At 52.2% G+C, this 12,988-nt stretch overlaps 1 protein-coding gene across 2 annotated transcripts in view; it reads right to left on the reverse strand.

Annotated features, from left to right (window-relative positions):
- Window positions 1–6,377, reverse strand: part of ATL1 (atlastin GTPase 1) — a 32,733-nt gene extending 26,356 nt beyond the window's left edge. For both annotated transcript variants that reach the window (XM_036384359.1, XM_036384358.1), the window contains exon 1: window positions 6,253–6,377. In XM_036384359.1, coding sequence (XP_036240252.1) covers window positions 6,253–6,286 — 34 coding nt within the window. In that variant the 5' untranslated portion in view covers window positions 6,287–6,377. The remainder of the gene's footprint in view (window positions 1–6,252) is intronic.
- Between the last annotated feature and the right edge of the window lie 6,611 nt (window positions 6,378–12,988).

Raw genomic sequence — 12,988 nt, forward strand, 5'->3', positions numbered from 1 at the left:
ACCACACACACACATTCACCGCGCCTTGCTGGGGCACAGAATCCCAAAATAGTTTGGCTTGGAAGGGATCTTAATGCCCAGCCAGTTTCAAGCCTTACACAAATAACACCTTCCACTAATCCCAGGCTGCTCCAAGCCCTGTCCAACCTGGTCTGGAACATTTCCAGTGATCCAGGGACAGCCACAGCTTCTCTGGGCCTCACCATCCTCACAGGGAAGAAGTTTTTCTAAATATCCCATGGAACCCGGCCCTCTGGCAGTGGGAAGCCAGTCCTCCTTATCCTGGTACTATGTAGTCTTGTAAATAAATAAATCTCTCTCCATGCTTCTCCTGCACTCAGGACACAACTGGTCTCACACACAACCTTCCCTTTACTCTGCTCACACCTCTGCTGGGATTTCTGACATGTCCACAGAACCAGAGGAGCCCAGATCAGAGCAGGGGAAGCACCAAATGCTGCCCATGCACTGACCAGACCCCACGGGGACCTGGGAAGTGCCACATGCTCCTCTGTCAGGCTCTCTTGCTATGCTATGCTATCCCCTTCCACCTGGGGCTGCTGAGCTGGGAAATGCAGCAAGGAAGGGGAAGGCAGGGCCAGAATTTATAGTGCCCAACTAGGAAATCATCTGCACCTCCTCAGACTGGCTGGAATCACAGCTGCCATCAATCCGTGGAAATGATGGATCAATGACAGTCCCTGGAGCTGCAGGGCATCAGAAACAGGTGAAGAAAACTGTTATGGAAAAAGGAGCCCTGTCATTCAGTCAAGAGTGGCAGATAAATAGCAATGGATGTTGAGGGACGTGGTGGAGTCACCACCTCTGGAGGTGCTTAAGGAAGGCTGGGTGTGGCACTCAGTGTCTGCTTAACGAGGCGGTGTTTGGGACCTGATGATCTCAAAGGTCTTTTCCAACCTAACTAACTCTGTGATTCTGTAAAAGGCCACACTTGGCAGTCTCCCTTTGGGATCCCAAGCAGCCAGGGCAAGCTCCCAGAGCTGAGCTGCCCAGCTGTGTTCCAGCTCTGCCAATCCAGTGTGCACTCCCACGTTCTCCTGGCAGGGACCCTGCTCTGCAGCCTGGGATGGCTGGAGCAGGGAGCTGAGCAGGGTGGCTGCTGCTGCTGCTGCTGCCAGGCTTCATCCTCACTCACCCTTGGCTTTTTTTGGAGCAGTGGAGATGTGGAGTGCACCTTCCTCCTGCCAGGCCTGAGTCACCCAGCTGGCAGCAGCACAGCATCAGCTCTGCCTGGCCAGCTCAGCCCCTTCTCCCTCTGGCACAGGGAACAAGGGATGAATGACTGCTGATAGCAGGAGTGGTTTGGGACCTTCCCACTGCTGACAGGAGCAAGAGTTTGGATGATAACTGCTCCCCAAACCTGCCTGTTACAACATCTCAAATGCCAAAGTACGATGTGAAATTCTTAATTACAACACCTACTACATGAAGCTCCAGTGCTCAGCTGGCTCTGAAGCAAGAGCAGCTCCTACTGCTGTCAAATTCCCAGGCTGAGCTTTGGAGACACAGGCAGGCAACTACCTGGGGAACAAAACAAATCAGAGGGGTTTTTGTAGAATTTTTTCAGCAAGTTTGAGGTCAGGTCAGACAGTTATGTGGCTGTGCCCATGACAGCTCAGGTAGCAGGAATGGCTGAGTCAGAGGCAAGGTGGACACCTCCCACAGGCAAAACACTGTTAGAAGAGCACCAGCAAAAAGCCATGATCTGTTTGTCAGGTGCAAACCCTGGGCCTGCTCCCTTTCACATTTAAACCTATTCCCATATTTCCCAGAAATAATTCCCATACTTAAGCCCACATTCTGCAGGGTAACACAGAATCCCAGAATGGTTCTGTTGGAGGAGAACCTAAAGAACATCTCATTCCACCTCCTGTCAAGGGCAGGGACACTCCACCGTCCCAGGCTGCTCCAATCTCCATCCAACCTGCCTTGGAGACTGCCAGGGATCCATCTCCAGAACTCCCTCTTCCCTCCCAGCACACGTTTGCTGCATGGTCATTCATCTGCCATTTGTCAGCAACAGCCTCCCTTCAGCTCCACCACCAGTACTGGATTTAGTTTTTTTCTGGCATTATTTTTACCCTTTTGTTGCTAAAATTGTCTGAAAATAAAGTTTGGTAAACATGCCATGAAATTTTAGGATAGAACATGAAAGGTAATTACAGTCTGCATAAAATGCTTATGTATATAAAGTGCTTTAAATGTGCTTTATGGGCTTGGCAGAACTCAGCCCCTTCTCCAAAGTCTGCACCCCATTTGGGAGATCTGTGTTCAGTTATTTTCCTGCTGTTAACACTTCACTTTTCCTGATCTGATGGCAAAAGGGAGCATTTCTGGCAGGAGCAGAGGAGCTGGGGGCTCTCCAGAGTGGAGTGGCTTTCAGAAGTGACCTGTGGGACACCTTGTGCCTCACATGACACAAGAGCATGACAACACCTGCCCCAGCCTCCTTCCCCCGCTGGACAAGGTTCCAGTCAGTGATCCAGGGGAGCTGACAGAAAACCTGCTGCCTCTGAACATCACCCAGGCCCTAAAGAACATTTTAGTGTGCTGTTTGTCACCCATGGAGCAGGGAAAATGCAGCACGACACAACCAATGCTGCTTCCCACTCCCATGAATCAGGGAGGCAGCCAAGGCCAGAGCCACTCCTGGCATGGACGTGACACGAGGCAGGACAAGGGCACCATGTCACCACTCCCAGGCAGGCTCAGCCCAGGAGAAAGTCAGGCTCCTCTTGCTCCTGCTCATCTGGTGGGTCCCAGCTCTTCCAATTCCCTGCACAACAACCATGGGAGAGCGACTTTGGATGAGGGCCTGGAGGGACAGGACACAGGGAATGGCTTCCCACTGCCAGAGGGCAGGCTTAGATTGGATATTAGGAAAAAATTCTTCCCTCTGAGGGTGGTGAGGCCCTGGCACAGGGTGCCCAGAGAAGCTGTGGCTGCCCTTGGATCTCTGGAAGTGTTCCAGGCCAGGTTGGATGGGACTTGGAGCAACCTGATCTACTGGAAAGTGTCCCTGCCCATTCCATGATTCTATAATCACATTCAGCTTGAAGTGTTGACTTCTTTCAAGTCCCAGCACTTCATTTTCGTTTCTCTTTCACAAGCCAGTCATTTGGTTGTGAATATTTCTGGCTTTTTGTGTAAAGGCCCCTCTGTCTGAAACATCTCAGCTTTCCCTTGTCAGGTTCCCAGCATTCAGAGTCACAAAGAAATGCCAGGAAGTGGAAACTGAAAATCCATCATAAAAGGGCAGAAATCAAACAACAAACACAAAGGATGTTAACACGGTTAAAATGAAAAACAACCTACCAAAATCATGGTTTTCTTCTCAGTTTAACCCATTGTGTGCAGTCTAAAATGTGGCAGGATGATCCCTGGCCTGTGCTGGAGAGGAGCCCCTTATCCTCAAAATAGTTCCTTGGCTTTTCCTGGCTCCCTTTAGGAGCTCTCCTAAATCCCCTATCCACCTTGAAAACCCTCACCAAGAAGTATCTGTAACTTCTATAATCCCTTTTATGGTTTCAAAACCGAATTCTTGCTAGGTGGACCGTTCCAATTTCAACACAAAATTGGCCATGATGGGGAAAATGAGATTTCACATGATTTGTTCCAGTCTGTGCTGCTTAAAGGAGTGACTGGGAGCAGGGATCTCACTGGATCAGAGGGACCAGGCTGAACACCTGCAACTGCCAAGCACAAAGAATTTCAGACAAAATTCAGTGTAATCTACTACAAACCTCCAGGAGCTGGCTGGATTTCACTGTGCCAAGCAGAACTTGGATTAACAATCATTATTTTGGGCAAAGCAGGGTCCACTACTCACAACAAAGAATTATTTGGGGTTTTTTTTCATCTGCAGCTGCCTCAACCATTCAACTGGCAGCAGTTGTGAGGTCTGTGCACCGCTTGGCACATTCAGGAAGAGCCTCAAATGAGGCATAACCTGATGCTGACCTTTAGCCCAAGGCTAAATCCTACTCTGGATGCATCACACACCCCTACAGAGCTCCAGGGGATGTGACAGCGACCCAGCTATGACCAGGGGCAATCCCATATACTCATCCTAATTTGCTCTGTGAGCTTTAAAAAAGCAAATTATTTTTATGAAACAAAGGAGGGTTACACTAAGCAGCTGCCTGTTTCCAGGCCTGAGTAACTAGGGCAAAGTTTGATCCGTTTCAAAATAGCGTTAATATTTTTAATGACCCATAAGCCCACTTTTAGAACAAAGCAAGGACTTTCTCCTTTCTGCCTTAGTTTCAGGAAAAGCCCAAGCCTCCTCCCTTGCCAGCTGAAAAATGTAGCAGTGGAATAGTCACCCCATGGACTGATGTCACCACACAATGCTGCAGTCACTGGATGTAAACACAGCTTTCAAGGCAATGAGGTTTTGTTGTATAAATAGAATAAATAAATTTATAAAGGCCGCTTTTTCTTTTTCTTTCCTAGTTAAAAAAAAAAAAATTGAAGCATTTCACTCAATTTCTTACTCACAATGTCAACCAGCCTGGCAAAAAGCCAGGGAATCCTCTAGGAATAGGTGGATGTCTGTGGGATACAGGGAATTATTCTGAGCTGTGGATGGGTGGCAGCAGAAGGCAGCTGATCCCACAGAGATCCACCTGGATCCATGGACGCTTCCAGATTCTTGCAGGGAAGCTCAGGAAGAGTTCACCCCTCGGTGACACATCACATTTCCCGGGAGCAGGCTGAGAAATGTGCCTAAATCCCTTGCTGGGTGCAGGCTGTACTTCCCAGGATGATGCTTTCTCCACTTCCATCCGGCATCATTTGCATTCCCTCCTCCTGCTCTCAGGGTGTGCAGGGAAGGCACGGGCGGGTGGACGTGTGTGCAATTCCCAGCACGCACGGAGTCAGGGCTGCCACGTCTGTCACACGCTCCGCGAGACAAAGCTGAGAATGGCACCACATTCCCTGGCAAGTTCTCCCTCCGGTTTACCCAAGGATCTGAGGACCTTCATTAAGTCACAGCTGAACACGGCACCGATCAAATGAGCTTGGCCCATTTTGTGTCCCCCTCCATCCCAAAAAGCCCATCACCGGATCAGCAGCTCCGTTATCCCAGCGCTTCCTCCAGCATGCCTCCGAGCTGTTAATCATTGCCATGGGAAATCCTACACAAATTAGAATGTAATTTGTGTATCTAAACATCACAGCTCAGCTCACCCGCTCTGCCTGAGGAGCCGGGATACCGCCGGCACCCGTGTGAGTGAGCTCACATGGAATTACGGCTCCGGAGGAAACGACAAATTACCCTCGTCAAATAACGGGAACTGGCTGGGTAAAATCGGATTTCCTACGGAACAGCGTGTCAGTGGGAGTGGGTGAAGCCATCCTTAACAGGCAGGCTGAAGGTGGAGGAGCCCCTTGCTGGCTGCTGCCCACCTGTGGGACCAGCCGGGGCTCCATGCAGGGGGAAGCAGCAGCTGCCGGAGGATCCAGGAGGATCCAGGCGCCTCTGGAGGGAACCGAAGCCTCGCAGGAAGGCAGCACAGAACTTCCTCCTGCCGTCCCCCCCTCCGCTCCCGGCTCCCCGGGATCAGGGGGCTCTGAGGGATGGGTTCAAAATGGGCCCTGTCTGGAGGGTGACTCGACAACTAAATCCTACGGCTTCCAGAAATGGGGAAACCCCTCTGGACGGGTGACAAGCCGGGGTGGCCTTGTGGCTCTGCCTGTGGAAGGCGGGGTGAGCAGGATCGCTGCTCCCGGATGAGCTGGGGTGGTGGCTGAGGTGTCATCCCCCATCAGGGGCTGAGGGGACAGCAGGGCCGGGCTAAGGGGTGTCAGGGCAAGCCGGAGGAGCAGCCCAAAGGCTCCCCAGGGAGCTGCCGGGGCTGTCCGGCCCCAGGTGTGTCAGAGGGTCCCGCCGCAGCCAAGCCGAGGGCGGTGACCAGCCCAAGCCGGGAACACCTCGCCTCAGGAGGCCCCGGAACGAGGGGCGCCCCATCCCGCAGCCCCGCTCCCCGTCACGCTGCCCGGGCGGGACGGGCGGACCCCAGGCCCCTCAGGGATAGCGCCGGGGTGTCCCGGACACCCGCGCGTCCCCTCGGCACCGGGCAGCCCCCCCGCCCCGCCCGGGCCAGCCGAGCCCCCCGCCCGCGTCCTCCCGCCGCAGCCCCGCCCCGGCGCGGCCCGCGGCCGCCTCAGGCCCGGCATTGTCCGCGCTCCCCCCGCTCCCCCCCGGTTCTGCCGCCGCCGCCCTACCCCAGCTGCTCCTGTCCCGGCGGTTCCGGGCCATGGCGGCGGCTGCGGGAGGCTCCGTGCGCGTTCCGAGCCGCGCTGCGTCTGGCGGGGCTGCGGCGGCGGCGCGGGGCGGGCGGGGGAGCCGGCGGCGGCGGCAGCAGCAGCATCCCCGCCCGCCGCTCGGCGCGGCACCGCGGCACGGCCCGGCACGGCCCGGCCCGCCGGGGCACCCGCCCACGGCACCCGCGGGGCCGCCCCGGCACCGCCGCTCGGGGTGCGCGCAGCCAGGGGGGCCCTGCGGGCGGGGCGAGCCGCACCCCCGTGGGTGCTGAATCCCCTCCCGACGGGGTGGTGGTGGTGGGGGGCTCAGCACGGATAGCAGGATCCGACATCCAGGTTATTCCTGCCACAGCAGTGGGATCCTTGGGGCACCCACAGCTGGAGTATTCAAATCTGGGCGTACTGAATGCACTTGGAGGCACCCACACGCTGGAGACATCCACCCCAGGGCAGGGCACCCAGCTCATCTGGGGCACCCACCCACAAGGGGCCATGGCTGGGAGGGGAACCCTGCACAACCAGGACTGTGGTGAGTGCATGGGGACACCTGGGCTGAGAAATCACCACAGAGATCCTGTGACCCTGAGTGGGGTCAGCCAGGCCCTGCTCCCCAGGTCCACCTGTGCAGGCAGCAGGAGACTGTGCTCATACAGATGGGGCACAAAGGAGGCAGGGTAAGGACTGGACTTGGACACCTCTGGGGAGGATTTAAGTGCAGCCCAGTTGATATTGTAGAATCCCAGAATGGTCTGGCTTGGAAGGGACCCTAAAGCTCATTTCATTTCACCCACTGTCATGGGTGGGGGTCCTTTCCTTTTCCTTTCCTTTTTCTTATCCCCAATGTCCAGCCTGGCCTTGGACACTTCCAGGGATCCAGGGGCAGCCACAGCTTCTCTGGGCACCCTGTGCCAGGGCCTGCCCACCCTCATAGTCAGGATTCCTTCCCAATATCCTATCTAACCCAGATGAAGCCATTCCCTGTGTCCTGTCCCTCCATCCCTTGTCCCCAGTCCCTCTCCAGCTCTCCTGGAGCCCCTTCAGGCCCTGCCAGGGGCTCTGAGCTCTCCCTGGAGCCTTCTGTTCTCCAGCTCTCCCAGCCTGGCTCCAGAGCAGAGAGGTTCCAGCCCTGTGGCCTCCTCTGGACTTTCTCCAGCAGCTCCACATCCTTCTCGTGTTGGGAGCCCCAGAGCTGGAGGCAGCACTGCAGGTGGGGTCTGTCACAAAAGCAGGGTAGAGGGGAATAATCCCCTCCCTCAGCCTCCTGCCCACCCTGCTGGGCTGCAGCCCATGCTGTGTTTGGCTTTCTGGGCTCCATGGGGAGCTTGCCCACTCCCACCCACTCCATGTGGGCCCGCATGGGAGTGCACACACTTGTCCTCAGCTACTGTTTGCCCACACTCTTGATACCAACAAGCTGCTGGAATCAACCTGACTCTGAAGCCAGAGCCCAATGCTCTTTGGAAGGCACGTGGCACAGCACTCGAAGATCAGCTGATCAAACTCTGGAAATGTGGTGGTCACCAGAGGGACAAAATCCGGCAGGATGGGAAGGGAGCTGAGCCCCAGACTGTATCTGCAAGAGGAGATTTTGGGCGAGTGCTGATCATTTCTGCACTCTGGCCCACAGCAGTCAGGGAAAGCCAGTGACCATCCAGCTTTGTTGGATTCACAGGAGCCAGCAGGATCTGCTCTTCACTCCTGACAGCAGGAAGAACACTCAAAACCGAACCAATCTTCAGTTCCAGGCGTCTGATGTGTACCAAAGCCATGTGTTGTTGTGCTCCCATTGATATGCTGATACTTCATTCCTGAGTGCCTCCTCCAACACTCTGTGACTGCCTCTTCCCTGTGTTTACAGCATCAGAAGCAAACATGTAATTTTGGCTCTCTCACGTGGCAGACAGCTGAATCCTGCCCACCCCTGCCGGGCACTGCGACCACGAGGAGCTCCCGGGGCTTTGCAGAAGCTGCATTAGGGTTTTTAGAAATAATCCCTGAGGTTGCACGTGCCCTGTTGCTGCTTCAATGCAGCAGAGAAGAGACAGGTGTTGTGAGGAGAGATTTCTCACGCTGGACACTGTCAGAGGGGTTCAGATAGGTTGAAAGAGGAGATTAAAAGAAAAGCAGCTGGGAAATGGACAGGAGAGAGAAAAAAAATACAGGATGGAAAAGGAAATGTGTTAATCTGAAAGTCTAATTAAACTGAGATGGGCTCAGGTCCTGTTTTCCTCATTCTGTTGAGAATTGCTGCTAAGGTCAAGCTTGTACTGCCCCATTTATTGGCATTTCTCCTTTTCTCTTGCCATTACGGCACATGGTATCCCAGTCAAAGAGAAGCAGAGAGGTTTGATCCTGTGCTGTGCTGTGGGGATTGTCTGCATGAACTCCCAAGGCCTTTTCCTGCATTATTTCCTATGATCCCAAGTCAGGGGGTGATCTTTTTTTCCAAAGAGTGACTCAGCATTTGTTCATTTTCATCCATCCCTTCTCTCCACCGATTCATCTTTCCTTTATTTTCCCAGTTGCAAACAGCCCTTCCTAGGAAGCATCTTTACATTCTTGCTGCCCAAGTTGCCAGCTCACAAAGAGCTGATTTTACAGCAGATGTGCTGAATGGTCGCGGACTGGAAGAATTCTTGAGTAAAAACGATGCTAAATGGAGAAAAGGCAAAAAGAGAAAATACCCCAAGAGGGAGAGCACGGCTGGAGTTCAACACCTGCGAGATCCAGCGCAGAGAAGGCCCCGGAATTTGGAGAAAACCTGGATTTAAATCCATCCTGCATTCCACTGGCAGGAGCTGTTTCATAATTTACCTTGATTTGATGTCCCACTTACCCAGGCAGCATTTCCAGTTGCTTTTCATATCCCCAGCCCTCTGCAAACAGAACCCGGGCGCGTTGTGCAACGCTTATGTAAGAGGTGCCAAAGGGACGCTGCCAAGGCTCTGCTCTTGCTCAGGTGCCACCACGGGCTCCCTGGGACTTGCTGCTCAGCAAAACGCTGCCATCCCCACCAGTTTTCCTTGGGCAAGGCGCTGCCTGAGCCCCTGGGTGACAGATCTGTTCTTGCAGTGGTTATCTGAGGGCCTGGGATGCGTTACTTTAGTTTTTATTATCACTTCTGCCTTCTCGGGTTTTGCTCTTTCACTGCTTCTGCTGAATTGCATGGGAAAAGGAATCTAGATGTCAAATGTGTCTGAAGAGCATTGCAGGGGGATGTCTCCTTGGTTTTACTGCCTGGCAGGGATTCCTCATCACCGGTTTCATTTCTGTACCCTTTTTCTAGGGTTAGAAGGTCTCAATTCCTTGGTAATACCAAAAAGGGATAAAACCGAATCAGCTTTTCCCTGGTCCTGAAGCTAAAACCTTCCTGACATCTTTCTGTTGTTTGATTTTTTTTTTTTCTTCCTGAAATATTTTAAGTGAAGCAGATCTTTGTTGCTTAGGAAATCCTGCTATTCCTGCAGCTCCCATTTCTCACCCCAAATTGTGCTGTGACCGCCCACATTTACATGGGCTGTGCAGCCAAAGGAATTTTCTTTGCTGCTTCTGTAAACACAGTTGCACACTAGGGCTGCACAGAGGTATTTCACTGTGGAGGAGACAGAATTCCAGTAGTTAATTAAATGACTTGTTTAATCAATCAGTGTGGAGGTTCTTCCTTCTGGAAGATGCTCCATAAACTAAAAGGAGCTACTTAAGAATAAAATAAACATGGAGATAAAGAATCATCAGCCCAGGCCTGGTTTTACCTCGGTGGCTGCCTTTGCACCATCTGATCCTTTTATTTCTCTTTATCAGTTCTTTCCCCAGACTGTGGTGGGGCTCCCCAGGGAATGGTCACGTTCCCAAGGCTGCCAGAGCTCCAGGACGGCTCTCATGATTTTTGGGGTGTCTGTGCAGGGCCAGGAGTTCAACTGGATGATCCTCAGGGTAATTCCACCATTCTACAATTTAGAGGTCAGCAAGGCAGAGAGAGGATCTCTCCTAAGCCAAACTTCCCATCTATTTCCGATCCTGTTTTTAATTTGTCCCTTCTCTCTGCCCTGACAGGCAGATGGACACTATTGAAAACATCCTTCCTCACCAGCCTCCTTTTTGTTTGCAACGTGGCTTTAGTGAGCCCAAGCCAAAATCTGTGCGTGCCAAGTTTGTTTCTAGGATTTCCCCTTGAAGATTCACCTCAGCCAGGAAAAAAGGCTTCCAGCTCCTCTTGGCAGAACCAACCAAATCCACCTGCCTGGATGATTCAGCAGGATACTTGCAAAATGCTCCAGCCAGGTTGGTGCACCTGGAAACTGGGGAAGCAGCCGGGTTTCCAGGCAGTGCTCCGAATTTCCCTTTTTAATGCTGTTTTTCATGGAAATGGCCACATTTTCCTGCATCCTTGTGCTGAGCAGTTGCTGTCTGCTCTCACCTCTGCCCTCCTGTGCGTGCTGGTGGGAGGGAAGGGCATCCAGCTGGTTTCCTTCCTTTGAATGCAAAGAGCACAATCAGCTGCAAAGTCTCCTGAGATGCATCTACGTAAACGGGGTGACACAAATATAATGTATAGCCACAGTGCCCCTCTTCCTTCCGTGAAAAACAAATCCTTGAACACAGGGCTGGGCTGTGTCTCGTTCAATTCTCCTGCTCCTGCAAGGGACAAAAGGCTTTTCTCTCCCTGCAGTGTCTTTTCTCTCTTCCCACAGCATCTCAGCACAACCCCTGGAGAGATCCTTAGTCTATGGCAGACTGATGCTTCCTTGAGCAAGTAAATTCCCAAACTGGACATAAGAAACATCCAACAGGCCTGGATTTCTCCTCCTTCTCTTGCCCTTGGCTGTGTTCTCTCCATCCATCTTGCCAGGACTTCTCTCTCTTTCTGCTCTTTATTTTTTTCCAGGAATTTTTTGTACTTGTCATCACGTGCCCACATCTGCTGCCATCCCAATTGTCCCCCAAAGGGCCATTCCAGAAACAAGAAACATTCAGGTTCTCACAAAATCCTCCCTATCCCTCTTATTCTGAATTCTGATAGCAGAGCAGGTAAAGCAGCACTGAAAGCTGCCAAAGGAATGCCAAGAAGCTTTAGGAGGTTCAGCATCCTGAACTAGACTCAGGGGTGGAAAATTGTCCACAGAAAGCCTGGGAATGGCTCCACTGCAGGCCCTTCACTTGTGGCCATGGGTGAAGCAAGTGTGTGTTCCACTGGGGAGGAAAACCAGCCTGAAAAACACAAACCACAAACTTAAAAAAAAAAATTCAAATCATAGGGAAGGGGCTGCAGCAGTTACGAATGCCTCCCATGTCAGTTTGTTAGACTGTATAAAAATTCAAGATATTTCAGTAGTCAGAAAAACCACCAGGATTGAAGTATTTTCACTGCTTTTAAAACCACCTTTATTGTCTAGTTCAGTCAGAAATTCCTCCAGCTCTGCAGCCACCGTTACCTGGTGCTCCTCGGTGTCTCGTGGCTGTTCTCCCTCCTCAGACTGCAGCACAAACAGATCCCATTCTCCAAACCCACAGAATGCCTTATGTAAAACCACTTAACATTCCTTCTAGGGCTGCGACCTGTTCAGATGGAAGATGCTGCATAAAAGCACATTCCTGAACACGCTTGACCAGAAAAGCAGCGTGGTCTGGGGTGGAAAATGCAGTGTGTGCTCAGGAGCATGGGCCTGCCAGGGCACAGGGTCCGTGCCTTGCACTGAAAACTCATTAGAATCATTAATTAAATCATTAAGGTCGGAAAAGCCCTCTCAGACCATTGAGCCCAAGCCTTAACTCAGCACTGCCATGGTCATTACTGACTCATGTCCCCAGGTGCCACCTTCACACTGCTCTTGTCACCCTCCAGGGATGGTCTCCACCACTGCTCTGGGCAAACAATGCCTGCCCACCCTTTCCCTGAAGAGATTTTCCCTAATATCCAACCTCAGCCTCTCCTGGCACAATTTCAGGCAGTTTCCTCATTTTCCTAATCATGAAATGGTAACAATAATCCAGTCCCAGTACTGCTTTTATCTATGGACACCTCCCAGACGTTCTTCCAGCAGGGAACCAAGCTGGGAAAGGTGAATTAAAGCTCAGAACATGAGATGGGCTCTGAGAGCTCACTCTCCACCACTGACAAGATGGGATGAGAAACTTCCCCTCCAGGTGGGAAGTGAAACTTAACCCAGCAAGGGCTAAATACAGCAGCTTTTGCGGTGAATTGCAGCCTCTCAGATCTGACAGGTGTCCTAGGAGGCCAAGTCTTAATGCACCATCTGCCACTGGAAAATGAAATGTCCTTTTTGCTGTGCTGTTACCCCATGGCTTGTCAGGAGCAGCAAGTCAGCAGAGTGAAAAGCATCAGCTGAGGAAGGGGAAAGAAAAAGGACACAAACAGCTCCCTATTGGGAGCACAGGAAGCTGATTTATGAGGGGAAAGGTAATTGCTTTGTTAAAAATCACTTGAGGAAATACAGCTCTCTAAAGGGTAAATAGTTCCTTGTTTGTTGGGGGTTCAGGAAAACTTAGGTATTTATGTTGGAAAGGACGTACAGGATGCAGAAGGCTTGGAGAGTACAAGGGGAAATTAAATGGGAATCTCTTGAAGTGAGCAGCCCTGAGCTCTCCTGTTTCTGGGAGGTGGGGCAGGTTACATTTTGCAGCCCAAATGAGCCCACAAATAAATCCCAATAAACCCAGAGGCCACTATGCAATTCCC

Source organism: Molothrus ater, chromosome 6 (genome assembly GCF_012460135.2).
Source record: "Molothrus ater isolate BHLD 08-10-18 breed brown headed cowbird chromosome 6, BPBGC_Mater_1.1, whole genome shotgun sequence".
Taxonomy (NCBI): domain Eukaryota; kingdom Metazoa; phylum Chordata; class Aves; order Passeriformes; family Icteridae; genus Molothrus; species Molothrus ater.